The 25,593-nt window shown below is 37.3% G+C and overlaps 1 protein-coding gene across 1 annotated transcript in view; it reads left to right on the forward strand.

The window, feature by feature from the left end:
* Nucleotides 1-25,593, forward strand: part of LOC102815921 (methionine-R-sulfoxide reductase B3, mitochondrial-like) — a 194,164-nt gene that overhangs the window by 66,625 nt on the left and 101,946 nt on the right. The window contains exon 5 of the mRNA XM_006859608.1: nucleotides 11,489-11,517. Within this exon, the coding sequence (XP_006859670.1) occupies nucleotides 11,489-11,517 (29 nt within the window). The remainder of the gene's footprint in view (nucleotides 1-11,488; nucleotides 11,518-25,593) is intronic.

Here is a 25,593-nt window from a genome sequence, read left to right on the forward strand (position 1 = left end):
GTGAGGTTGGCCCAGGATTGGACATTGTTTCGTTCTGCTGTGCATGGGGTCGCTATGAGTCGGTTCCGACTCGATGGCACCTGACAACAACAACATAGTTCTTTTCATTTATTTATGTGGTAGATTACATTGATTATTTTTCTAATATTGAATGATCCTTGCATCCCTGATCTGAATCTCACTTAGTCACGATGTATTATTTTTGATAATGTTATTGCATTGTAATATTTTATTGCAAAATTTTGTATCTGTTTGTAAAGTATATTGATGTATACTTTTCTTTTTTAGTAATGCCTTTGCCTGATTTTGATATGATTGTTATGCTTGATCCATAAAGTGTATTTGGAGATTTTCACCCTTTCATCTATCTATGTTCTGGAATAGTTTGAATAGATTTGGTATCAGTACTTCTCTGAATATATGGTAGAACTGACCAGTGAAGCCATTGTTGTAGTACAATAATATTCTGTTATTGGCCTTTTTATTTCTGTTTGTTCTGTTTTGACATCACCAATATAATTTTTTATTTGTGTTATTTGCATCATCTTTTCTTTTGTTAGACTTGCCAAAGGCTTGTTGAGTGTATGAAACAACTTCATGAATTGATTCTTATGACAGTTTTCCTGTTTCATTTATTTCTGCTCTAATCTTTATTATTTCTTTTCTTCTGGTGACAGTAGGCACTTGAACTTTTCCTTATTGATGGAAGTATTAGGTATTAGGTGTTGATTTTGATTCTTTTTTCTTTTTTTGATGTGTGCATTTATTGGTTTAAATTTTCCTCTAAATACTGATTTTGCTGTGTCCCAAAGGTTTTGGTATGTTGTGTTTTTGTTCTCATTTGATTCGAGGATTTTTTGTTGTTGTTTCATTTTTTATTTATTCTATTGCTCATTAGTTTTTAAGGAAGTTATTATTCAATTTTCATGCATTTGACTTTTTCCCTTGATCTTCATCTTGTTGATTTCTAATTTTATAGCATTGTGATCTGAGAAGATGGTTTGTAGTATTTTGATGTTTTAAAATGTATTGACGCGTGCTTTGTGAACTAACATAAAGTCTATTCCATGTGCTCTGGGAAAAAGTGTGTATTGTGTTGTTTTTGAGCTGACTGCTATGTATAATCTATGAGGTCACGTTGTTTGATAGTGTTGTTTCGTTCTTCTATGGCATTGTTAAGTTTCTTTCAAGTTGTTCTGTCCTTCATTGAAAGTGGTGTATTAAAATCTCCTACTCTTGTAGAATGGTATGTTTCGTTCTTCAATTCTGTTAGAGTTCTTATGTATTGTGTAGCTCTTTCAATGGGGGCATAGGTATTTATTATGATTATGTACTCTTGTTTGATTGCCCCTTTGATCATGATATAATGCCCTTTGTCTCTTATGCTGGTTTTTATCATGATGCCTATTTTATCAGAGTTTTGTATAAGAATTCCCATTGCTATCTTGCCTGCATGATTTCTGCTGAGAAATCAGAGCTTAGTCTTATTGTTTCTCCTTTGTAGGTAACTTTTCATTTTTCCTGAATTCTTTATTTCAGGATTCTTTACTTGTCTTTGATTTTGGAAAGTTCAATTATGATATGTCTTGGTGATTTTCTTTTGCACCTATTTGCAGTTTGTTCCTTTTCTTGAATACTTGCTTATCTTCTTGTCTTTCATGAAGTTAGAGAATTGGCTTCCAACAATTCTTTGACTATTTTTCTGTCCTTTTCTTTGTCTCTTCCTATTCCAGAATTCCATTCACCCATAAATTATTCCTCTTCATGATGTCCCACATGAATCTTAGAATTTCTTTGGATTTTTCCTTTTTTCTGATTATTCTTTTAGCTTACTAGTATTGAGAGAGACATCTTCAAGCTCCCTAATTTGGGTTTCCATTGATTCAGATTTACTCCTTTTGTCCTTTCAATGTATTGTCCATTTCTGAAATCTTGATATTGCTCTTCTAGATTTTTATTTTCAGTGTTTGTATTGTCTCTAATCTTTTATCTATTTTGTTTGTTCCTATACTGTATTCTTGAATTATTACTTTTTCTTTCTATCAACCAGTTGAAGGTACTAGATATCATTCTTTTGAATTCTTTGTCTGGAAGTTTCAATACATTTTCTTCTTCCAAAACATCTGGCTCTGCCTTGAAATCACTTGTTTGTGCCACTCTGTCTTGTTTCTTCAAGTGAATGGAAATTTTCTGTTGCCTTGGAGACATTGTGGTGTCATTGTATTTGTATTTAATTCAGGATGGTGTATTGGTGTGTTCTTAGGCACTCACCTACTGCCTCCTTGTTGGTGTGCTTAGAGAATAGAAACATGTGCACTGCACTCTATTCATGCAGTTCAGTGTAGGGTTTGTTTGGTGGCTATTGACTGTTTTTGTTGATCAGGTATATAGCAGCTGGGATTGGCTCTCACCCAACAGAGTGTGCAGTTATGTCTGGGTTTATGGGCATGGTTATTGTTCCCTGTTGGGTGAGGTAAGAAGAGAAACATACACAAGAGGGAAAAAGCCAAACAAATAAGCAAACAACAGTGAAAAAAAGAAAATAATAAAGGAGAAAGAAGAAGATAAAAAGCAGGCATCAACAAAATGCAGTAATCATAAAAGACAAGAGGGAAACTAAATAAAAAGTAACTAGAAAAGTTAGAGAATATAGAAAGAAAGAAAAAGAACTAAACACAGAGAGATGGATGAAGAAAAGAGTGAGAGATCAGAAGTGGTAAAGAAAAAAGAAGTGGTGGGGGTTGGCAGATAAATAGAAACAGAAGAAATATGAAAAAAGAAAGGAGATAGAGTCAAAAACAAAAGAAGGTAAAGAGAGGTGTAGAAATAATAAACAAACAAAAACAATTAAAGGACAAAACCAGGGCTGATGCTAGACCCAGAAAGGCAAAACCTTTGGGGGCTTCTGCCAGCTATGGAACGCATGAGGTAGGTGGGCAAGAGATGAGATGGTGTTGGTTTGGTCCTAGATAGAGTTCCTGTAGTCCTAGATGCTGTTTCTTCTGGGCACCCAATCCAAAAGTAGTTCATGGAGATCCCAAAGCAGCTGGAATCAGGGTCTTTCCAACTTGAAGGGCAGCTGGGGGTATGGGTTTCTTCTAGGCCAGAGCTGGCCAGAACTAGCTCTGCTGGTCTGCAGCAGGTCTCATGGTGCAGATAGTTTCCAACTCATTTTGCTAAGACTTGCAACTGTGTGAGTCATGAGTGTTCAGCTCTGACCATCTGGAGAGCAGAAGCTTTTCTGGGGATGGATGTGCATGGAGGCTGGCCAGGTCTCTTGTCACCAGGGGATTTGGGGAACAAGAAAAAAAAAAAAAAATCACACCTTTCTTTTTGCCAGTAAGTAGTATGCCTCTGTGCCTCCAAGCCATCTTCTGCCTTCAAAGATCCTTGCAAAAGTTCAAGATGCTGGCACCATTTTTTTGCCACCTCTGTTCAGCCTCATTTCCTAATAAACATTCAGTCCACTTCTCTGTCCCTTCATCTGAAGCTCAGGGTTCCAGGACTGTCATTTACATCTGTTTCATTTGGTTTTCCGTATCTTTGTTATAGACGGTCTGTGTGGTATTTCTGCCTAATCCATCATCTTGCTGCCTCTCCCTTTATTCAATTCTTAAACGATTTCATTGTAGCCTTAAAATCACAACTCTTTAGTATGTCCTTTAAAGTCCTGATTTTATCTTTGCCTGTTTATCTGACTTTTATCTCCAGTGAATCCTCCCTCTCATTCACTGCTTTCTAGAGTTGTTGGCATTGCTCTTCCCTTTCCCACTCCTTTCCCTTTTCTATTCTTATTCCTTGTTTCTTCCCCTTTCTCCTTCTCTCCCTCATTCCATCCCTCCTTCTTTCTCTGTTCCACTCTCTCACTCTTGCTCTCTGTCTCGTTCTCTCCTTCTGTCTCATTCTTTCCTTCTCCACTACCTTTCCCTCCTTCTTCTCCTTTGCATTAGCCATGCTTGAGTTTTCTCATTTGCCCTCTCCTTTGGAATCTCTCTATTCGAGGCCTTCGCATGTGAGCTCCTTCTCATTCTTCAATTGTTAGCCCAAATGTTATTTCCTCAGAATATATGTCGTTGACCTCTATATTGAAAATAAATTTTACCCCATGACATTTCTATTTCTTACTTGTCTGAATCCTACTCATGGCAGGCACTTATCTCTATCTGGAAGAATCTATTTAATGCTGTTGTTTGCTCTCTGACGCCCTACCAGACTGTGCTCTCCATGAGAGCAGGAACCTTGTCTGCCTTAGTCTCTGCTCTATCCCCAAAGTCTAGAACAGTGGCTGGCACCCGGTCAGAGTTCAGGATGTTTGTTGAATGAATAAGTGGATAGAAAAATAAATGACTTTCTTCCCTATTTACCCAAGAAAGTTTGCCATCCATTGGCTTTTAATGTTTCTAAATAGAAATGTTATTTTGTAAAATAAAATAATAAGATTTTCATGAAAAGCATTTCCTATATTAAGGAGCCCTGGTGTGGTACTGTGGGTTAGTGTGCTGGACTGGTCGATTTGAACCCCAAGGTCGGTGGTTCAAGCTCACCAGCCACTCCTTGGAAACCTTATGCAGGATCACTGTGCTTCAGAGCAGACTCAAAGGCACTTAACAACAACATATTAAAGTTAATTTTTAATGGAGTAAGCCTAAAATTCTCAAGTTAAATCCATCCCCGTAATACCTTTCCTTCACTTAGACAATTATTAATTTGGTTCTCAATATAATTTGGTTGGTGTAGTGTGTCATTGAGTTGGTTCTAACGCATAGTAACCCTGTATAGGATTTCCAAGGCTGTAAATCTTAATGGGAGCAGAAAACCTCATCTTTCTCCCATGGAGTGGCTGGTAGATTTGAACTGCTGGACCTTTAGGTTAACAGCTATGCTACCAGATAGCTAGAGTGCCTAGAGTACTTAGTAGGCATTTGTAAAAATGGTGTGGAGGTAGTGTCTGACCTCCTCTAGCTTCACAAGGGGAAAGGAGACTCAAAACCAGCAGCGGCTTCTCCAGGCTGGTGATTCTTATTAGGTAAAGTCAGACATGCCTCCATTAAACAACCTTTATACCAACTCTGATACTAACCATCCTTCTCATGACACTTTCTGCTTCTCTGATGGGTTCATTATTATTCTGCAGTGGCCACACAGAACTTGAAGATGATACTCAATGTTTATGGGGTTTATTAGGGAAGTTAACAGAAATGCTCTGGATATAATATTTTGGTCAGGACAGCCTCTGTTCAGCCATGTTCACAGGCATGTATCTGTCAGGTCTTTAGCCTCGTAGCCAGGGAGCTGCTTGGCCTCTGCCCTGCTTGAGCAAGTGTTACAAAGCTCTTTTAGCTCTGCTAGTAAATGCCCATTGTGTCAGTAAGCCTCAGCCTGAAGACACTCAGCTCTAGCTCTGTGTGCAGGTAAGCCTGTCTCCTCTGATTAAATGCCCAGGAGACATTCCACTCTGCCAGCAAGTTTTCAAGCCTACCATGCCACTTTCTATTGGTCTCCTTGTTCTGCTGCCTCTGTTACTGCTGTTTCTCTGTCATTTCACTTGTCTTTTGTCATTTCTGACGTCACAGATTTCTGTCTTCTGGATCAAGGAGATTCAGGGTAGGGATTTCACTACCATCAGGAAGAAAAGTTCTCCACTCCTGGCTCATTTTCTTAATGATAGTGAGATTCCTCCCCTCTTCACATCTAGGATGGTTCCTTTTAAACAAAGAAGGATGGCAAAATTTATCAATCCCTAAATTGTTGTTGTTAAGTACTGTCAAGTCGGTTCCAACCCATAGCGACCCTGTATAGGGTTTCCGAGGAGCAGCTGGTGAGCCTGAACTTCCGACCTTGTAGTTCAAGCAGCTGTGCAGTCTGGCGCATTAACTCACAGTGCCACACCAGGACTCTAATCCCTATATTAGGGTCCCATATATCTTATTTGTGTGGTCCCACCCCACAGGGGCACTATAACCCTTATTATTAGCAAGCTATTTCAATCCCCTTCTTGCAGCACAAGTACTTTACATTTGCATAGTACTACCTAGTGTTTCACATAGTCCACTTTAGGATAAGCTTTGGACTGCTAACTATAAGGTCAATGGTTCAAACTCATCAGCTGCTCCTTGGAAACCCTATATAGAGTTGGTGTGATCAGAATTGACTCAAAGGCACTTAACAGCAACAACAACAACTTAAAAGATTTGTGGTGTAAATCCACCCAGCGGCATTGTGAAAGATAGGCGTGGTGATCGACTTCCATAAACACTATTACTGTCGTTAAATATTGAGAAGGTTCCGATTCATAGTGACTCTGTAGAGGGTTTCTGAGACAACGCATCTTTGCAGAAAGCCTCATTTAGCTCAGAGTAGTTCTGCTCTGCTACAGATGGGGTAGTCATGAGTCAGAATGGCCTTGACAGCAAGGGGGGGTGTGTTTGGTTGGTTGTTTGGTTGGTTGGTTGGTTGGTTGGTTGGTTGTTTGGTTGTTTGTTTGTTTGTTTGGTTGGTTGCTTGGTTGGTTGGTTGGTTGGTTGGTTGCTTGGTTGGTTGGTTGGTTGCTTGGTTGCTTGGTAGAATCAGGAAGTAGACCTGAGACTGGAAACCAGATCTTCTCTCCATGGTTGCTTTGCTCTTAACCCACAGCTGTCAAGTTGATTTGGACTCATAGTGACTCTACAGTATGTACTAGGACTGCTCTCCAGGATTTCCAAAGCTGTAAGTCTTTATGGGATCAGAAAGCTTCATCTTTCTCCGGTAGAGTGACTGGTGGGTTTGAACTGCTAAGCTTACATTTAGCAGCCCAAAACTTAACCCACTACACATTTTTCTCTTCTTGGTTTTGTGTTGATTCTGTCTGTGTACAGTGACATGCTTTGGTTAAACATGTTCTCTGGATAACCTAGACATCTATTTTAAAACTCTGAATTTTTTGACTACTGATTTTTTAATTTAATCCTGTCCAAATAATACCTTTCTTACTAAGCCATATAATTTAATTACTAATTTCATGACTTGCAACTGTCATTAAGAATATTAGTTATTAAACTGTATTGTAAAGCAGGTTTGCAATTAGATTTTAATGAGCTACATAGGACTTCTTTTACCTCTCTAAAGAATCCCTACAGAATTCTGTCTAGTACAGAGGATGATCCACCTTTGTCATTTTCTACTGATATCTTCAGTCGTAATCACGGTGTATAAAGATGAAAAGAATCTTTGCCTCTGCCGTACTTGATGTGGGTTTGTTCTTGTTTGAATTTCTTTTGTCAATTTTTAGGTAATTAAACTTTTGGAAACTACTAATAATTATGTCTAGTACCAACCTGTTAGCTATCACATATGTTGTTCTATTTCTGATTACAACCTTGGGTAGGAATGAAAATTTCCAGCGAAAATAAGGAAACACTAGTAGTACTATGTGTGAAATTCATGTAGGGCTGTACATGTTTATCATATCTCAAGTGTGTCTACTCTACAAAGAGCCCATAACAAGTGTGTACGCAACACTAAACTTGAAGTACTAGGAAAAATCATTAGAAACATTCTTACAAAGTGAGAAGAGACAGTGCATTGAACACTAATGACGAAAGACCAGATGATCTTTGGGATGACATCAGGGACATCATACACGAAGACATCAGGGACATCATACACGAACAAAGCAAAAGGCCATTAAAAAGAAAGGAAAGAAAGAAAAAAAACAAAATGAATATTGGAAGAGACTGTAGAACTTGCTCTTGAACATAAAGTAGCTAAAAAGAATGGAAAAAAATGATGATGTGAAAGAGCTGAACAGAAGAGTTCAAATGATAGCTCTAGAAAGCAAATAAAAGTGTTATAATGAAGCGTGCAAAGACATAGAGTTAGAAAACCAAAAGAGAAGGACATACTTGGCATTCCTCAAGCAGAAATAACTGAAGAAAAATTTAATCCTTGAGTTGCAGTATTGAAGGAGTCTGTGGGCAGAAAAATAGAGTCCTGGTGTGGTGCTGTAGGATAAGCACTGGACCCAAACGTCGGTTTGAACTACATGTTTGGCAATTCAAACTCACCATCCACTCCTTGGAAACCCTGTACGGGGTGACTAAGAGTCAGAAACAACTCAGCAGCACTTAACAACAGCATGGACAAAATATTGAATTGATATTCAACCATTTCAGGATGTAGCATAAGATCAAGAACTGATAGTTTTGAAGAAAGAAGTCCAACCTGTTCTAAAGGCATTAGTGAAAAACAGGGCTCCAGGAATAGATGGAATACTAATTAAGATATTTCAACAAATGGATGCAACACTGGAAGTACTTACTCATCTATGCCAAGAAATTTGGAAGACTGCTACCTGGCCAAACAACTAGATGATATCCATATTTATGCCAATCCCAAAGAAAGGTGATTAAAGCCCATTCCAAAGAATGCAAAACTTATTGAACAACATCATTGATACCATACACAAGTAAAGTTTTGCTAAAGATAATTCAAAATCACAGGTGGGAACCACCAGAAAATCAAATTGGTTTCATAAGAGGACATGAAACAAGGGATATCATTGCTGATGTCAGATGGATCTTTGCTCAGAGCAGACAGTATCTGTGTCTTATTGGCTATGCAAAGGCATTCGACTGTGATTTACAACAAATTATGGACAGACTGGTGAAGAATGGGAATTCTACAATATTTCATTGTGTTCTTGTGGAATCTAGATCAAGAAGCAGTCATTGGATCAGAACAAGGGGTTTTAAATCAGGAAAAGTGTGGGTCAGGTATGCATCCTTTCAGTATACTTAGTGAATTTGTATGTGCTGGGCAAATAATTCAAGAAGCTGGACTGTATGAAGAATGAGGCATCAAGATTGATTTAATATTTGCTTTATGGAGCCACATAGGGTGTTACACTGAGGGGACTGAAATCAATGAGATGAAACACAATATGTAGAATTGCTGAATATACAACTGATAATATGATCATTATTGGATAGACCTTCAACCAATTCACACACACACACACACACACACACACATAAATAAAAGACTAGTATTTCTCTATTGAATATTCTATGAACTGCTTAATCATTCAGTTTTGTACATTATTTCCTTTTCTTTTTTTAAATGTGGCAGTATTGCTCTCATAGATAAGATGCAGGCTTAATTGCTGTGACAGGACTTCAGGATAATAGTGACTTAAACAAGATAGTTTGGAATTGATAATGGCAGCTCCACAGACTCCTTCTGTTGTCCTTATTGTTCTGGTTAGGTTAGGTGCTGTGGAGTTGGTTTCAACTCATAACGACCCTGTACAGGGTTTCCGAGGCTGTAAATCTTTACTGGAGCAGAAAGCCTCATCGTTCTCCTGTGAAACAGCTGGTAGTTTCAAACTGCTGACCCTGAGTTTAGCAGTCTGATTTGCAACAGTCCAATTTGCTCCCAGAGCTTCTTCCTTAATATCAGTTTCTCTCCTATAATCAAACGATGGCTACTTCAGCTCCTTGGATCACATCCACAATCCAGGTAATGAGAAGATAAAAGGAGCAGGGTGTAATTCTCTTTAAAGGAATTATCCAGCAGTTAACACACATCATATTTGCTCACATATTTTGGTAGCATAGTGGTTATGAATTGGGCTGCGAACCGCAAGGTCAGCAGTTCAAAACTACCAGCTGTTCCGTGGGGGAAAGATGAGGCTTTTGCGCCCGTAAAGATTTACAGCCTCGGAAACCCTGTACAGGGTCACTGTGGGTCAGAACTGCCTCGACGGCACTTAATAACAACAACAATTAGATATTGAAAGAACAGAAGAAATCTAGAATAAGGCCACGATTTCTGTCTTAAATGGTTGAATGTAATGCTATTGTACAGAGGTAAGGAATATAGCAAGATACTTACCTTTGAGGGGTCAGCTCCATGGTAGCTAACTGTAAGGATCCTTTCAGTGAACTTGATTGTAAAGTAGAAATGAAGGGGATAATAAAAATAGGGCATGGATTTAAAGGACTTTAATTCACGAACACTTGTATGCTGAAAGGAGGAGGAACCCATGGGGACCCATGCAGAAACTTCCCTCAATAGACACTTGTTGAACAGAACTACCAGACATTATTTAGGTGCTGTAGCTTCTGAGATTAATAAGGCATAGTTACAGCTTTGTTGGAAAGCTAGACAATGAAACCAGCGGGGTAACGTGTAGTTAAGTGTGGTTTAGAGCTATGCTCCAGGGTTGTGGAAACATAGGAGGCTTACAGAATAGGAGAGAGGAGAAGGTGAAAATGGGTTTGTACCTGGAATAGGAGGCAGGGACATCTAAGAGAAGACCTGAGAATGAAACCCTGTGGTAGAGCCAGCGCTTGGGGAAAATATAGATCTGAATTACAATGTTGGTTATTGATAACCATGGTTGTAATGATTTATTTACACAGTTGTTAACTTTGTTTAAAAATCAGATGAAACTTTTTATTTTGGAATACTTGAGAAAGTAAATTTTTATGACCAAGGCAGCTTCTTTTTACCCTTTTTTTTTTCTTAAAAAAAAAAAAACCACAACTATTTCCCTTTGATGATTTCTCTTGAAGCTTATTTAGGTAAAGAAAGCCACTACTTCCAAAGGTGCTTTGGTACCCTGGCATAATTTCAAAAAAAAAAAAAAAAAATCCTCTTAGTTAACTACATTTCCCCAAGGGAAAAAAAAAAAAAAGAAAAAAACTTCTCTGTCAATGTAACATCCTTTAACAGGACTCCTGCTGGTTGGTTCTTGTATCTTGCTGTGGCAGCTGTGAACATATATACTATTGATTGTTAATGTGTGATATAAATCCGACTGGAGTATGCCCACTAATTGGTTTGAGAGTTAGATATAGACAATGCTGTCTTATAGTAGCTTGTGTAGATAGGCCTAGTCATAGGGTTAATTCTGCTTGACAGCACATCAGCGGCATCTTGAGAGTAATTACCCGACAGAAGTTTTCCCACAGCCGAACCAAGAGCTTCAAAGGCTTCTGAATTTACAACCAGTATTAACCTATATCTGAAACATAATGTTCCCACAAAGCCTCAGATTTTTTCCTCCTTATTAAATGTATGGGGTTACTAGGTTCATTTGCTCCATGCTAAGAGATTAGTGAAAATTTTACTTGGTGTTGATAAATTGAAAATCTTTAATAATAAGTAAAGACGATAATTTAATTTTTTTTCATTACGTAATCTGAAGGTACCAGGTGATTTTTTTAAATATGATTTATCTTTTTTCTCAAAAACAAACTGAAAAAGTTTATGTATTTTCCATATCATGCTGTCTGTATGAAATGCATGTATTTATTGGACCTATGGTAATGCATTCATTTAAAATGTATAAAATAAATTATGTACTTAAATTTTTAAAACATATTTTACTTGTTGATCCACATACCAAAATATGTAACTGTTGCATCTTTCTGTGTTTTCCTGCATCAAATAACTTGCTATTTTACAAACAGTTTTTATAGTGTCAAAAATTTCTTTCCCTTTACAGGTCTGAAACCAAATTTGATTCTGGCTCAGGTATGTTTACATTAATAATGTTATTCTGAGTATATTTTATTTGCGTTATTCTCTCAGGAGTAATTCATCAGATAAAGAACCATTCTGATTTTTAACAGACTGGGCAGTCTCTTCAAAACATAAGCCCTACCTCAAAGTAGGACTATTTGTTGCTTCAGATCATAACTAGTGATGCTCACTTTGGGATTCTAGATGGTTCTGTAAGAGGAATTAAATGCCTGTATCTGTATCTGCAGACTTTCATTTTAAAAGCAGATGTGGGGGTTATATATATTCGTTGCTCAGAATAAGATATTATTTTCTTAATGGACAAAGCATCCTGAATAATTTGAATACTCTTTGCAAGTTGCTTGTCATCACATGTGGGTGGTGGACACAATTTATCCAGAAAATTATGATTTAGCCAGTACGAATAGAAAGTTGTCTTGTTATTTATTAGTTCAAAAAATTTTTTTGTTGTTGGAGTGGGATGGAAAATTCAGGTCACCTTAAGCCCATATTTTGTATCTATCAAGGCAAAATTTACATTCTCACAAGCAGTGACATATCAGCCTCATTAGATGTTTTCTTCTCATTAAGCATGAATGTAGCCATATAATCCTTAGGTTTGACTGTGTCTTTATGTCATTTGCTGAAACTTATGTGATTCAAAATTTCTGATGGTGTTTTCAGTTTTTAAAAACTATCTTATGTTAGGTATAAAGGAATTATGTTCTTAGCTGAAATGTTCATTGCTAAATAAGCATTAATTTTTTAACTCCATGAGAAAATAATTGTAAAAAAAAGCTTTTAAGATATATAAGTAGCATACTTATTTTAATAGTTAAATGTTTACATATAATTTAAAAATAAGTGAATACTATCTACCACTTAAAACTGGTGGATAATGAATTTTTACATAAAAATTACGTGTCTTTTTATCATTGCCTATATATTAAGGATTAACTTTATTATCTAATGTATATTTCAGTTCATAGCCATCAAGTCAGAAACTTGTCTTTGGGTACAGGATCTGGAATATAGCTTTAAAAAGAAAGAAAAAATGTCTACTAGGTTCATTTTCATAGGAGAACCTGGAACAAAACTGAAATATTAGGCAGCTATTGTCAAAGTCAGATAATTTATGTTAAATTTTAAAATCCAAATTAAAGTATGCTGCTACAGTCCTGTACTGAAGGCTGATATTTATCATGAAAATTGTTATAACATCTGGACAGGCACACATCGTTCACTCTCATGGCCAAAGAGTTTGTCAATGACTCTTATTTTGTCTTGTTCTAATTTTTTAAAATGTCTATCAGGGACAACATCTGCATGTCTTTGCAAACTACAAAGTTCTGTACTCTGAAAAGTCTTTTGGGGAATACTGATTAAAAGTTTATTTCATCTTTTAATTTTGAATTTAAATATGTTGTGGAAAGAATTCAGATGGTTTTAGATTAAGAAACAGGTAATTATTATTATTAATTTTTTGGGGGGAGGGAGTTTTTAGCTTGCCATTAAATGAAGGAATCATGACAAAGAAAGCTAGAAACTTATTTTTTGGTGTTCTGTATGTGACGATACAGGTAACATCTTGGAACAATTAAATGTATGACTTTAATAGGTTCCGATTCCCATTGTTCCTCAAAAACAATGAGTAAACTAGCTTTGTTTAATGTTTATGGCTGCAACAGAGTTTCTAACTGGGTTCCTGATTTTAAAATGAAGAAAAATGCCAATTTTACTAGGAAAGAGAAAACCTTAAAAAATGAATATTATAGTTGATGACTAATCATAAAGGAGACGATTTCAAAGTCACATTTTATGTGTGTGTGTATTCATTTTCAAGAAAAGTACCCAACTTAACGTGGAGTTTACTGCACAACATTCCACGATGTATGTTGTGGTTTCACACCACTGAGTCAGATCTAGGAGAAAATTAGTATTGTTAACCTGTGGTAAACAATTTGAATTGCTGAACATATGTCAAAATGATCAACCTAGAAAGTAATTAAAAATTTTTCTTATCAGAATTATATCAGTTTTCACTACAGAAACAAATTCATGAACAAAATCTCCTTATGTGTGTTTTTTTTTTAAATTATAGAAGTTTACATTTTATATAATGAAAAATTTCAAATATACCAAAAATAGAGGGCGTAAGTATAATGACACCCAGTATCTAGGTTTTACTGTTGTTAGTTTGCCATATTTGTTTCACTTTTGTTGTGCTTCAAGTATTTTAAAGTAAAAGATAAGCATTTCATTTAAAATCTGGGCTCATTGAAAGAAGTCAATAGTTTGAAATTTTCATCTACTTTAGGAATGTGGGTCATAGACATATTTTTATGGAAAGGATTATACCATCACCAGTCATAGAGACTGGAAGTTTAATTTTTAGTGAATTGTATGGTTAAGAAAAAAACAAGCTTTCAACCACAAGGTAGAAGTATAGAATTAATTCTGATCTAAGAACCTCTGGAATGTTCTATCCTTAGGATTCATTTGGTTAAAACTTTAGCTTCCATCTAGCTTTGTTTTTTGATATATTGAATTATATACTAATTAAAAATCTTTTTCATTGGTTTATAAACTCAATCACCTAAACTTTTTGGCTTTCCCAATTTAGAACAGAGACTAGGTTCTTTCTAAGAGAATTAGGATTCCACTTTAATATTGTTCCCTAGTTGATGTACTAATGTTGCTTGCTTAGAATTGTGTGGTAATTTTACTAATAGAGTAAAACAGGCTTCCTTTTATGTTCAGAAGTATCGAGAAGCTGGGCTCTTCTCCCACCTCCCAAGAAGGGAAGTTAGTTGCTGCTGGAGGAAGTTGAGCATTGAGTTTAATGTAGTGATTAAACATGAAAGTCATATATCAAATCTCAGGAGAAACTTGCTTTAGAAAGAGTCAGAGAACTGTGGAGCATATTGCAGGCTAGGCTATGTAAACAGTTAGCCCTGGAGGTCAATGTGTGGATGCAAACCAATTAAATAAAGAACTTACTGACTTTTCTTTCTATCATCTGGATGGGATGATCACAAGTTATAATGCATAGATCTGAAGTGTAAACTTTATTTGAATAAACTAGGCACCTTTGGAAGCTTCATTAACTCTTTCAGTCCACTTGAGATTTAAAAAAAAAAAAAATCAAGTTCCTTATAAGTTTTTGTGTTGTTTTTTTTTTAAGCCAAAATGTGCTCTCGTGGGTATCCTATGCATGTTAAGTTGTTATTAAGTGCCATTGAGTGGGTTCTGACTCATAGTGACTCCCCCATATAGGGTTTCTGAGGAGCAGCTGTGGTGGGTTTGAACCATTGACCTTGAGGCTAGAAATCCAATACTTACCCTACAGTGTCACACCAGGACTCTGTTTTGTACATACATAGTAGCAAAAGTACTAGTGATGAGTAGTCACTGGTGGTGGTATGCCACTGAGTTGGTTCTGAGTCATAGTGACCCTGTACAGGGTTTCCGAGGCTATAAATCTTTACAGGAGCAGAAAGCTTCATCTTTCTCCCATGGAAGATGGAAGAACGAGTAGATTCGAACTATTGACCTTTCAGCCAGCAGTCCAACACACAATCCACTATGTTACTAAGACTTCTGAGAAGGTACTAGTAAAAGAAAAAGCAAAGGATGAACTTTCAGAAGAACCCATGTTGGTCAAATATGTACATGTCTTTCAAAAACAAACCATTTGGACACATAGAACTCTTGCAGAATAAAAAAAAAAAAAAAAAAAAATTTTTTCTTTTCTCTTGAATTTAATAGTCACTAATGGAGCTCTGGTAGCGTAGTGGTTACGACTCGGGCTGTGAACCGCAAGGTCAGCAGTTCGAAACTACCAGCTGCTCCGCGGGAGAAAGATGAGGCTTTCTACTCCCGTAAAGATTTACACCCTCGGAAACCCTGTACAGGGTCGCTATGAGTCGGTTCCGACTCCACGGCACATAACAACAACAACAACAACGTACTCTTAAGGAGTACGTTAAGCTCTGGTAGCGTAGTGGTTACGAATCTGGCTGTTAACCTCAAGGTCAGCAGTTCGAAACTACCAGTTGTTCTGCTGGAGAAAGATGAGGCTTTCTGCTCCTATAAAAAGATTTACAGTCTCGGAAACCCTGTACAGGGTCACTATGAGTTGCAACCGACTCCACGGCACACAACAACAACAACAGCAACATACTTCTGTTTTGGTGCTACATCCAGTGTAGGATCAGCACTGAACTGTGAACCATGAGGTCAATAGTTCAAAGCTACCAGCTGATCCTTGGAAACACTATACAGGGTTACTATGAGTTGGGATCAAATAGATGAGACTTAACAACAACAACATAACATATTGTTATTTCAGTTCTATGAAAATAGAATAACTTTCTCAACAAGAAGAATATGAATCCTGTAAGTTAATAAGTACACATTAAGGACTGTCCATAATTTAATTCTATGGTCCTAACCTTTGCAGACAAACTTTGGGTGAGAAAATGAAATAACAAGTTAGATGGTATAGTTTCATGGTCTATAGACATTCGATACAAAGTTATTGTTTTGTTTTGTTTTTCCTAGAGAGTAATGTTGCTTGAGAAAGTAAATAAGCTAATGCTTAGTGCTTGTTGATTCAGGGCTGTTTGCAATAGCTCGACTAAGGAAATGGGCTCATTCAGAGGTATAAGATTTCATGAAAGCAAATGATGACGGATTAAGAAACCTAATGAGCATGGTATAGTGTGCAGAGTGGAGAAGGGAGCTTACTATTAAATAAAGCCTAAGAGAATTTAGGAGTTTAGGAGATCCTAAAAGACATGATAACAAAAGGCACAATAGAATATAATTATCCTGAAGGGAAAAAACAAAAAAAGTTCTCAAGAAACAAAAAGCAGCTAGTGTCACGTTTAAGATCTGTAATTTAAAATAAATCGACACCAGGGTAAGGAATTCAAAGAATAGAATCAGAGCTTGAAGCAAAAACTTAAGAGCAGTAAAAAATAGAATGGACAGTAATAATAATCATTAAGTTGAAGGGAAGAGAGGAATTTGAGTCTAGCAGAACTAAAGTTTTGAAGGTATATTAATAAATGAGACAATTTGTCTAACAAAGTAAGTTTGTTTCAAGAAATTTCAATAAAGGAAATATTTTCTTATCTTACATATATAAGAATTTGTTGACAGTAGTTTTTAATTTCTACAATTCAGTTTCGTCATTTAAGATTTCTCATTTTGGAAGTTGTCTTAGGTTGGGTTCTCTCGAAAAGCAAAACCATTGAAACGTCTGTGTGTATATATAAAGAGAAGTTTATATCCAGTAAATGGCTCACACAGTTGTGGAGATGGGAGAGTCCCAAGTCCAGGTCAGATGAACCAAAATCAACAATTCATATGGCAGGCAGGCAGTTAGGTCCAGTCAGCCAGTCAGATAGGCAATAGAGCAGGTTAGTGACTCAAGACTAAAGAACCAGAAGTCTCAGAGTGAGCCAGATGCAAGATCCAGACAGACCCAGCAGAAAGTAAGCTAGCTTTGCCTGACTGTCTAATATATTAGAAGGAGGGCACATCCTTGAGAAAGCTTTCTTTTAATTGATTGACTGCTCATAGCAGAATGCTTCATAGAATTAATTATATTATATTAAATCTTATTATGGGAATAACTGCATCTCGACTGCAACCACTGAGAATCCTGGTATGTTGTACCAATCATAAACTTCTTTCATGGAATCTTACAACTATTTGGTCCATTATACAAATTAGCATGGGTCTCTGAAATTTTAACTGAGGAGGACTTTCAAGGTCAAATGTAGATGGTGAGTTAAAGAAACTCTTGTTATTTAAACATCTTTTTGATGTTGTTAGGTGTCATCGAATCAATTCAAACTCACAGCAATCTCATATACAAAAGGGTGAAACACGGCCTGGTCCTGTGTCATCCTCAAAATTATATGTTTGAGCCCATTGTTGTTGCCACAGTATCAATCCATCTAGTTGAGTGTCTTTGTCTTTTTCGCTGACCTTTCACTTTACCAAGCATAGTGTCTTTCTCCATTGACTAGTCCATCCTGACAACATGTCCAAAGTATGACAGGGTAAGTTTTGCCAATGTTCTTTGGAGCAATCTGACAGTACTTCTTCCAAGACAGATTTGTTCATTCTGCTGGCAGCCCATGGTATATTCTGTATTTTCCACCAACACCATAATTCAAATGCATCAATTCTTCTTCAGTCTCCCTTATTAATTATCCAGCTTTCACAGACATATGAGATGATTGGAAATGCCATGGTTTGATTCAGGTGCACCTTAGTCCTCAAAGTGACATTTTTACTCTTTAACACTATAAAGATATCTTTTGCAGCAGATTTACCTAATGTAATAAGTCGTTCGATTTCTTGATTAATACTTCCATTAGCATTGATTGTAGATTTAAGTAAAATGAGATCTTTGACAACATCAGTCTTTTCTTTATCATGATGTTATTTATTGGTCCATTTATAAGATTTTTCATTTTCTTTATATTGAGATGCAATATTTACTGAAGGCGGCTGTAGTCTTTGATCTTTATCAATAAATACTTCAAGTTCTCTTCACTTCTCGCATGCAAAGTTGTATCATCTGCATATCACATGTTGTTGTCTTGCCATCCTGATTTCTAAAGAGTCTTCTGGCTGTACTTCTTTCAAGACAGATTTGTTTGCTCTTTTGGCATTACATGGTCCTTTTAATATTCTTCCCCAACACCATAATTCAAGTGCATCATGTCTAATATGGTCTTCCTTATTCATTGTCGTACACATGCATATGAGGTGATTGAAAAAACTTTGGCTTGGGTCAGGCACACCTTCGTTCTGAAACTGACATCTTTGCTTTTGAACACTTTTAAGCAGTCTTGTGCAGCAGATTTAATACATTAATAATAACAAATAATTATCATCATTCAATTTCTTGACTGTAGCTTCCATGAGTGTTGATTATGAATCCAAGCAAAATGAAGTCTTTGACAACTTTAATCTTTTCTCCATTTATTGTGATATTATTATTGAGCCATTGGTGAGGATTTTTGTTGTTTTTACATTGAGGTGCAATCCATACTGAAGGCTGTAGTCTTGGATATTTATCAGTAAGTATATATTAAGCCCTCTTCAACTTTCAGCAAATACAGTTGTATCACCTGCATATCACAGATTATTGATTTGTCTTCCTCCAATTTTGTTGCCACATTTTCCTACATATAATCCAGCTTCTCTGATAATTTGTTCAGTATACAGACTGAATAAGTATGGTAAAAAGATAAACCCTGGAGCACACCTTTCTTATTTTAAATTTAGGAAGTGAACAAGGGGATACTGACTGGTTAATGTTTTAAACCATTACATTTAGTGTTATGGAATTCCAGTTCTTGGCAATTTTATCTATAGTTTGTTATGATCTACAGTTAAATGCCTTTGAATAGTCAAGAATGCGCAAGTAGACATGTTTCTGGTATCCTCTTTTTTTCTGCCAAAATCCAGCTGATATCTACAATGATATTTCTAGTTCCACGTCCTCTTCTGAATCTGGCTTGAATTTCTGACAGTGCCATGTTCATGTACTGTTTCGACTGATTTTGAATTATCTTCAGAAAAATTTTACTTGCATGTGATATTAATAATATAGTTAGATGATTTCTGCATTCCCCTGGGTCATCTCTTTTCGGAATGGCTACAAATATGGACCTCTTCCAATTAATCGGTCAGGTAGCTGTCTTCCAAATTTCTTAGCAGAGATGAATGAGCACCTCCAGTGCTGCATCAGTTTGTCAAAGGAGTTCAACTGATAATACTGGAGCCTTATTTTTTGTGGGTTTCTTTTCTTTAAAAGAAGCTTGTACTTCTTCCTTTAGTGCCATTGTTTCTTGATCATCTGCTACCTTTTGAAATGGTTGATCTTTGACCATTTCATTTTGGTATAGTGATCTTCTTTTGATGTTTATGCATCCGTCAGTATTTTACTTGTAGAATCCTTCAGTATAGCAAGCTGAGGCATGAATTTTTTCTTTAGTTCCTTCAGTTTGAGAAATGCTGAGTGTGTTCTTCACTTTTGCTTCTCTAATGCCAGTTCATTCATTGCACATTTCATTATGATACTTGACTTTGTCTTCTCAAGCTGCCTTTGAAATTTTCTATTCAGCTGTTTTACTGCCCATTTCTTCTAGTCACTTTAGTTTCTCTACACTCAAGAGCGATTTTTAGTGTCTTCTGTCATCCATTTTCATATTTTCTTTCTTGTCTTTTTAATGACCCTTTGCTTTCTTTCTGTATGATGTTCTTGATGTCATTGCACAGTTCTCCTGATCTTTGGTTTTTAGTGTCAAATGCATCAAACCTGTTCTTGAGATGGTTTCCAAATTCAGGTGGGGTATATTCAAAGTCATATTTTGGCTCGCATTCACTTGTTTTATGTTTCTTCAGCTTCAGTCTGATTTTACATATGAGCACTGAATAATCTGTTCCAAAGTTGGCCCCTCATCTTGTTTTGACTGATAGATTGAACTTGATGCATTTGAGTTAGGGTGTTGGAGGAGAATATTGAAAGTACCATGGACTCCCAAAAGAACAAATAGATCTGTGTTGTAAGAAGTACAGCTAGAGGGCTCCTTAGAAGCCAGGATAGCCAGACTTTGTCTTTCGTATATTGGACATATTATCAGCAGGGACCAGTCAGTCACTGGAGAGGGATATCATATTTGGTAAAGTGGAGGGTTGGAGAAAACAAGGAAGACCTCCAGCGAGATGGACTGGCACAGTGGCAGCAGCAGTGGGCTCAAACATGGCAATGATTGTGAGGTTGACCCAGGACCCGGCAGTGTTTCGTTCTGTTGTGTGTAGGGTCGCTATTAGTCAGTATAGACTCAGTGGCACATAACAACAATAACAATTGAACTTTCCCACCGACTCTTCCCACAGATGTAGTCATTTTGATTTCTATATATTCTTTCTGGTCGTATCTATGTGTGTGTTATTGTTACATGTCGACTCATTGCGACTCTGTACAGGGCTTCTGAGGAGCAACTGATGTGTTTGAACTACCTACCTTTGTGGTTCACAGGAGTTCATGTGTTTAGTTGCCTTTTAAGTTGCTTGAAAAAGATATTTGCAACGCATAAGCCGTTGGTCTTGTAAAATTCTGTCATGTGATCTCTAGTATCAATTCTGTTCCCAAGGCCAAAAAAACAAAAAACAATGAAACAATTTGTAAAGTATGAGATTTCTTACTTCTGCTACAAGTTCCACTAGCTATGAGCCTTCAAACTTTAAAAATATTCCTAGGTATGTGGTTCAGAGTTTTGGAGCTCTGCCTGGAACCCGCTTCACCTGGTATTCTGTGGTATTGCTGACGGAGATCTTCACTGCACCTCTACCCTATCCACCGTCAAGCCCCACCTCCCCTAGCAATAATTATTTTATTAAAGTTACATCTAAAACTTTTTTTGGTAACTCTTCATTGGGTGGTGGTGGTGGTGGTATGCGGTGGAGTCGGTTCCAACTCATAGAGACCCTGTACAATGTTTCTGAGGCTGTAACTCTTTATAGGAGCAGAAAGTCTCGTCTTTCTCCCACAGAACAGCTGGTAGTTTCGAACTGCTGACCTTGAGGTTAGCAGCCCGCTTGTAACCACTACGCTACCAGAGCTCCTTTCTTTGGGTGATGTGGAAAGTATATTCTTTGCAGAGTAAGTGGTTGGATACATAGTTATTTGATCAACTTGATTCATGATAATGTATTCCCTGTATCATTGTTTTTATATAAGTAGGTTGTTGTAACTAAGTGCCATTGAGTCAGTTCTGACTCAGAGCGACCGGTTCAGGGTTTCTGAGAAGCAGTTGGTGAGATTGAACCTCCAACCTTGTGACTCAAACTGACCTTGCAATTCAGTGCGCTAACCCACAGCACACCATACCAGGAAAAAATATATAGTTTGGGAATGTGGTATCTCTATGTGATAATAACTGGACTGCAAACCACAAAGTCTCCGGTTGGAGCCCACCAACTGCTCTGAGGGAGAAAGACGAGGTTTTCTGCTCCCATGAAGATTTAAAGCCTCAGAAACCCTAAACAGGGTCAGTGTTAGTCGGAACTGACTTGAAGACACTTACCAACAACAACGATACCATTATTTGGAGTCCTGGTGTGGTACTGTAGGATCAGCACTAGACTGCTAACCTAAGGTTGGTGGTTCTAAACCTATCAGTCACTCCTTGGAAACAATGTACAGGGGCGCTACGAGTCAGTCTATGGTACTTAACAATAACGTCATTATTTAAGGAACCCTGGTAGTATAGTAGTAGATTACGAGTTGGGCTGTTAACTGAAAGGTCAGCAGTCTGTATGTACCAGTTGCTCTGTGGGAGAAAGATGAGGCTTTCTGCTCCTGTAGAAATTTACAGCCTTGGAAACACTGTATAGAGTTGCGATGAATCGAAATCCATTTGGTGGCACAGCACCACCATATCATTATTTAATTGATTTCTGTATTATTTGATAGGATTTTGAAAGGCAAGAGGGTCTGTCGTTCAGTCCTGTTTCCTGAGTTCTGCTTCTTTAGATATTATCATTTCTGTGTTGTCTGTTCTATGTCCTATATGTGTTCTGATGTTAGCCAACTTGATTGGGCCATGCATTGCATTTGTTGCCTTGTAAACAGCATTATTCAAAATTAGGGCTCATTGAAATGAAACATTTAAATAGGAAACGTACGTTATTCCAAACGCAAATGGCAAGCAAGAAGTTGTTTTAACTCCTGTAAATCCAGTGCTCTTCCCTTTCCCCTAATCCATATAGCTTGGTGAAGAATGCTGCTCTGGGTCTTTTTATGAGAGAACTTCAGAAGTACATGGAAAAATATCATTATCTTTTCATTCTATTTTTTTTTTTTCATGAGCTTTCTGAAGCCTCTTCATGTGATACAAACCTTGGTTGTCTTTACTTAGGTTCCTTTCCACCACTCCATCTGCTTGGTGAGATTGCCTTAAAAGCATTGCCCTCTCAATTGTGTACCATCTTCCTTGATGTTTTGCCAGCAGCCAGTCAGCCCTTCTTCTGTGTATACAGGAATCTTGAAGCTATAGTTATCATGGTATAATCAACTGCTATAATTAACTACATCATGCCAAGTTTTAGAGTATCTTGAAGGCAAGAACCATGTCTTACTCACCTTATACACATGCTGTCTATGACATATAATACAAACTCCCTGAGGTTGGGGATCTATGTCTGTTCTTTCTCTAACCATGGTAGAAATGCTAACCTAACAAATATAGATTCACTCTCCCCTCTCATAGTATAGAGTTGCTGTTGGTAACTCAGCTAGGGATTACAAACTGTGGCCCCTTTGCATCTAGGTGGGGGCATCTGACTAGTTCTCCTAGTAAAATGTGCATCACTTTGGGATTGAGGGAGTGAAGTATCCAATATGTTTGCTACACAACTTTCTTCCTCTTCTGAGATTATTTGAGAACTGTATGTTAAAGGTATACATATTTGTGCCCATTCCAAAGAGAGGTGACCATTGGACAAAATGTGGAAATCATTGGACAATCTCTTTGATATCCCATGAGAGTAAAGTTTTGCTAAAGGTAATACAGAAATGGCTGCAAGCATACATTGACAGAGAATTTCCAAAGATTCAAGCCAGATTCAGAAGAGGACATAGAATGAGGGATATCATTGCTGATGTCTGATGGATCTTGGCTGAAAGCAGAGAATATCAGAAAGATGTTTACCTGTGCTTTATTGACTACACAAAGGCTTTTGATTGTGTGGATCATGACAAGCTATGGACAACATTATGAAGTATGAGTATTCTGGAACACTTAATTGTGCTCATGAGTAATCTGTGCCTGGACCAATAGGCAGTTGTTGGAATAGAACATGAGAACACTGAATGTTTTAAAATTAAGAAAGGTGTGCGACAAGGTTGTATTCTTTTACCATACTTATTCAACCTGTATGCTGAGCAAATAATCTGAGAAGCTGGGTTCTATGAAGAAAAACGTGGCATCAGGATTGGAGGAAGACTCATTAACAACCTGCAATATGCAGATGATACATCCTTGCTTGCTGAAAGTGAAGAGGACTTAAAACATTTACTGATGAAGATCAAAGAGCACAGCCTTCAGTATGGATTACATCTCAATGTAAAGAAAACAAAAATCCTCACCATTGGATCAATAAACAACTTTCTTATCAACGGGGAAAAGATTGAAGTTGTCAAGGACTTCATTCTTTTTGGATCAACTATCAACACTCATGGAAGCAGCAGTCAAGAAATCAAATGACGTATTGCATTAGACAAATCTGCTACACAAGACCTTTTTAAAGTGTTGAAGAGAAAAAATGTCAGCTTGAGAACTAAGGTGCGCCTGACCCAAGCCATAGTATTTTCAATAACCTCATATGCATGCGAAAGCTGGACAGTGAATAAGGAAGACCCTAGAAGACTTGATGCTTTTGAGTTATAGTGTTGGAAGAGAATATTGAAAGTGCCATGGGCTGCCAAAAGAACCAATAGATCTGTTTTAGAAGAAGTGCAGCCAGAGAGCTCCTTGGAGACCTAGATGGCCAAACTTCATTTCTCATACTTAGGCCATATTGTCAGGAGGTACCAGTCACTAGAGAATGATATCATGTTTTGTGAGGTGGAGGGTCAGAGAAAAAGAGGAAGGACCCCCAATGAGATGGATTGGCCAAGTGGCAGCATCGATGGACTCAAGCCTGGCAACAGTAGTGAGGTTGGCCCAGGCTCGAGCAGTGTTTCGTTCCGGTGTGCATAAGGTTGCTATGAGTCAGTTCCGACTCGATGGCACTTAACAACAACAACAATATGTTAAAGGGAGCTGTGGGTTAATGTACCAGACAAAGCCATTTGACCTGCAAGGTTGGTGTTCAAGCTCACCAGCTGCTCCTTGGACACCTTATGTAGGGTTTCTATAGGTTGGAACCGACTCAATAGCACTTAACAACAACAGCAATAACATATGTTAAAGATGATGGCATCACAAGAAGGAAAGATCATGACATCACAATTTTGCTATTGCTTGTTATAACACCTAATATTACCTACCCTTTCTGACTGGTACACTGATGCTGCTCAGTGTGACTACTTTCTGGTAGATGGTTGATGCTCGATAGATATTTGTTGGGTAAATGAATAATCTTCTCAATTAAGGATTATACAACTAGAGATTACTACATGTTCTACTGTTCTTCTTTTGTGGCACTGTATGATCAACACTGGACTACAAACCACAAGGTCAGCAGTTCAAACCCACCAGCTGCTCCTCAGAAACTCTATACTGGGTTGCTATGGGTTGGAACCAACTTGACAGCACTCAACAACAACAAATATTCTATTAGAATAAGTAAAATGCTACAGAATCTTAAAAACCTTTATTAAAGAGAAATATAAAAATGTGAAGCTATTGTTTCTTGACATAACCTCCATGTAGGTCTTTACACTTCTGAAGGCAGTGTTTTCATTTCTCTAACCCTTTTGATTTGCACCAGATCGAAATTGAAGTGTTGATATTCCAAGGAACTCGAATCATGTTCTTTTTCGATGTTCTTTGAGTTTGGGGAACAAAAAGAAATCTGAAGGGTGCAAGATCTGGGCTATAAGGTGGATGGGGTAAGGTTTCCCAGTGAAATTCTAACAGGGACAGCCTTGCTATCATTGAAAACAGAACAGGTTCAATGTTTAATAGAAAAATATTCCTCTGTGCTATTTTCTTGGTCTTTTTTCTTACCAATGCAGTTTTTGTTTTTCTTAAAATGTCTTCCTAATAAGCCCCTAATGATCATCCTGTGTTCTTGCAGAAAATCTATTAAGATTTTCATTTGTAATCCTCTAAAATGGTTGCCATAACCTTCTGAATTGACCTGTGTGTATTGAATTGAACTGTCCCGCTGATCCCCTCAGAAGCCACTGTTTCAATTTGACCTTCTTTTAGAGGGTACCCCAACAAGACTAAGACAAGTGTAGTGCTGAGAGCACTTGAATGCAGCCATCAACTGGTAGCAGCAACATGTTTAAACACATTTTGTTTGGAATAAAGCTATGAATGTTTG

Source organism: Chrysochloris asiatica, unplaced genomic scaffold, assembly GCF_000296735.1.
Source record: "Chrysochloris asiatica unplaced genomic scaffold, ChrAsi1.0 scaffold00033, whole genome shotgun sequence".
NCBI lineage: Eukaryota > Metazoa > Chordata > Mammalia > Afrosoricida > Chrysochloridae > Chrysochloris > Chrysochloris asiatica.